At 56.7% G+C, this 557-nt stretch overlaps 1 protein-coding gene across 1 annotated transcript in view; it reads left to right on the top strand.

The window, feature by feature from the left end:
- LOC122545573 (PDZ domain-containing protein 4-like) overlaps positions 1–447 on the top strand; it is a gene marked incomplete at its 3' end in the record, with an annotated part of 2,650 nt that extends 2,203 nt beyond the window's left edge. The window contains exon 3 of the mRNA XM_043684542.1: positions 321–447. Coding sequence (XP_043540477.1) covers positions 321–447 — 127 coding nt within the window. The remainder of the gene's footprint in view (positions 1–320) is intronic.
- Between the last annotated feature and the right edge of the window lie 110 nt (positions 448–557).

Genomic DNA, 557 nt, shown 5'->3' with positions numbered 1-557 from the left:
ACTCACACTCACACACACACTCACACACACTCACTCACACTCACACTCACACTCACTCACACTCACACACACACTCACACTCATAAACACACACTCACACACTCACACTCAGAAACACACACTCACACACTCACACACTCACACTCACTCACACACTCACTCACACACACTCTCACAGACTGGGTGGGGTCTCTGTAAAGCCTGTGTCTATTTGGAGATTGAGTTTAGTTGGAGTGCCGAGTGGTTGCTGTCTGACCCGCTCTCTCTCTCCCTCTCTCTCCCTCTCTCCCCCACCCCCCCCCCGATGCCCCCTCACCCAGGCCCCCGCTGGGGAGTGGCTTTTACGATCCCAACGACTACCTGGACAGCGGGCACCACGAGGTAGACCGGACTGAGGAGCTGGAGTACGAGGTCAGAGGGCACTGCATTTACCTAGCGCCGTTGCATGTTTGAGACTGTGAGTGAGAGAGAGTTTGGGTGTGTGTGAGTGTCCGTCCCCTCCTCCAGCCCCTACACTCCCTCCCTATCCCCGTCACCTCCTCCAGCCCCTACACCCC

The sequence above is a fragment of the Chiloscyllium plagiosum genome, unplaced genomic scaffold, assembly GCF_004010195.1.
Source record: "Chiloscyllium plagiosum isolate BGI_BamShark_2017 unplaced genomic scaffold, ASM401019v2 scaf_97819, whole genome shotgun sequence".
Classification (NCBI taxonomy): Eukaryota; Metazoa; Chordata; class Chondrichthyes; order Orectolobiformes; family Hemiscylliidae; genus Chiloscyllium; species Chiloscyllium plagiosum.
The sequence above is the reverse complement of the archived record's forward strand: the minus strand, read 5'-3'. Positions and strand labels throughout refer to the sequence as shown.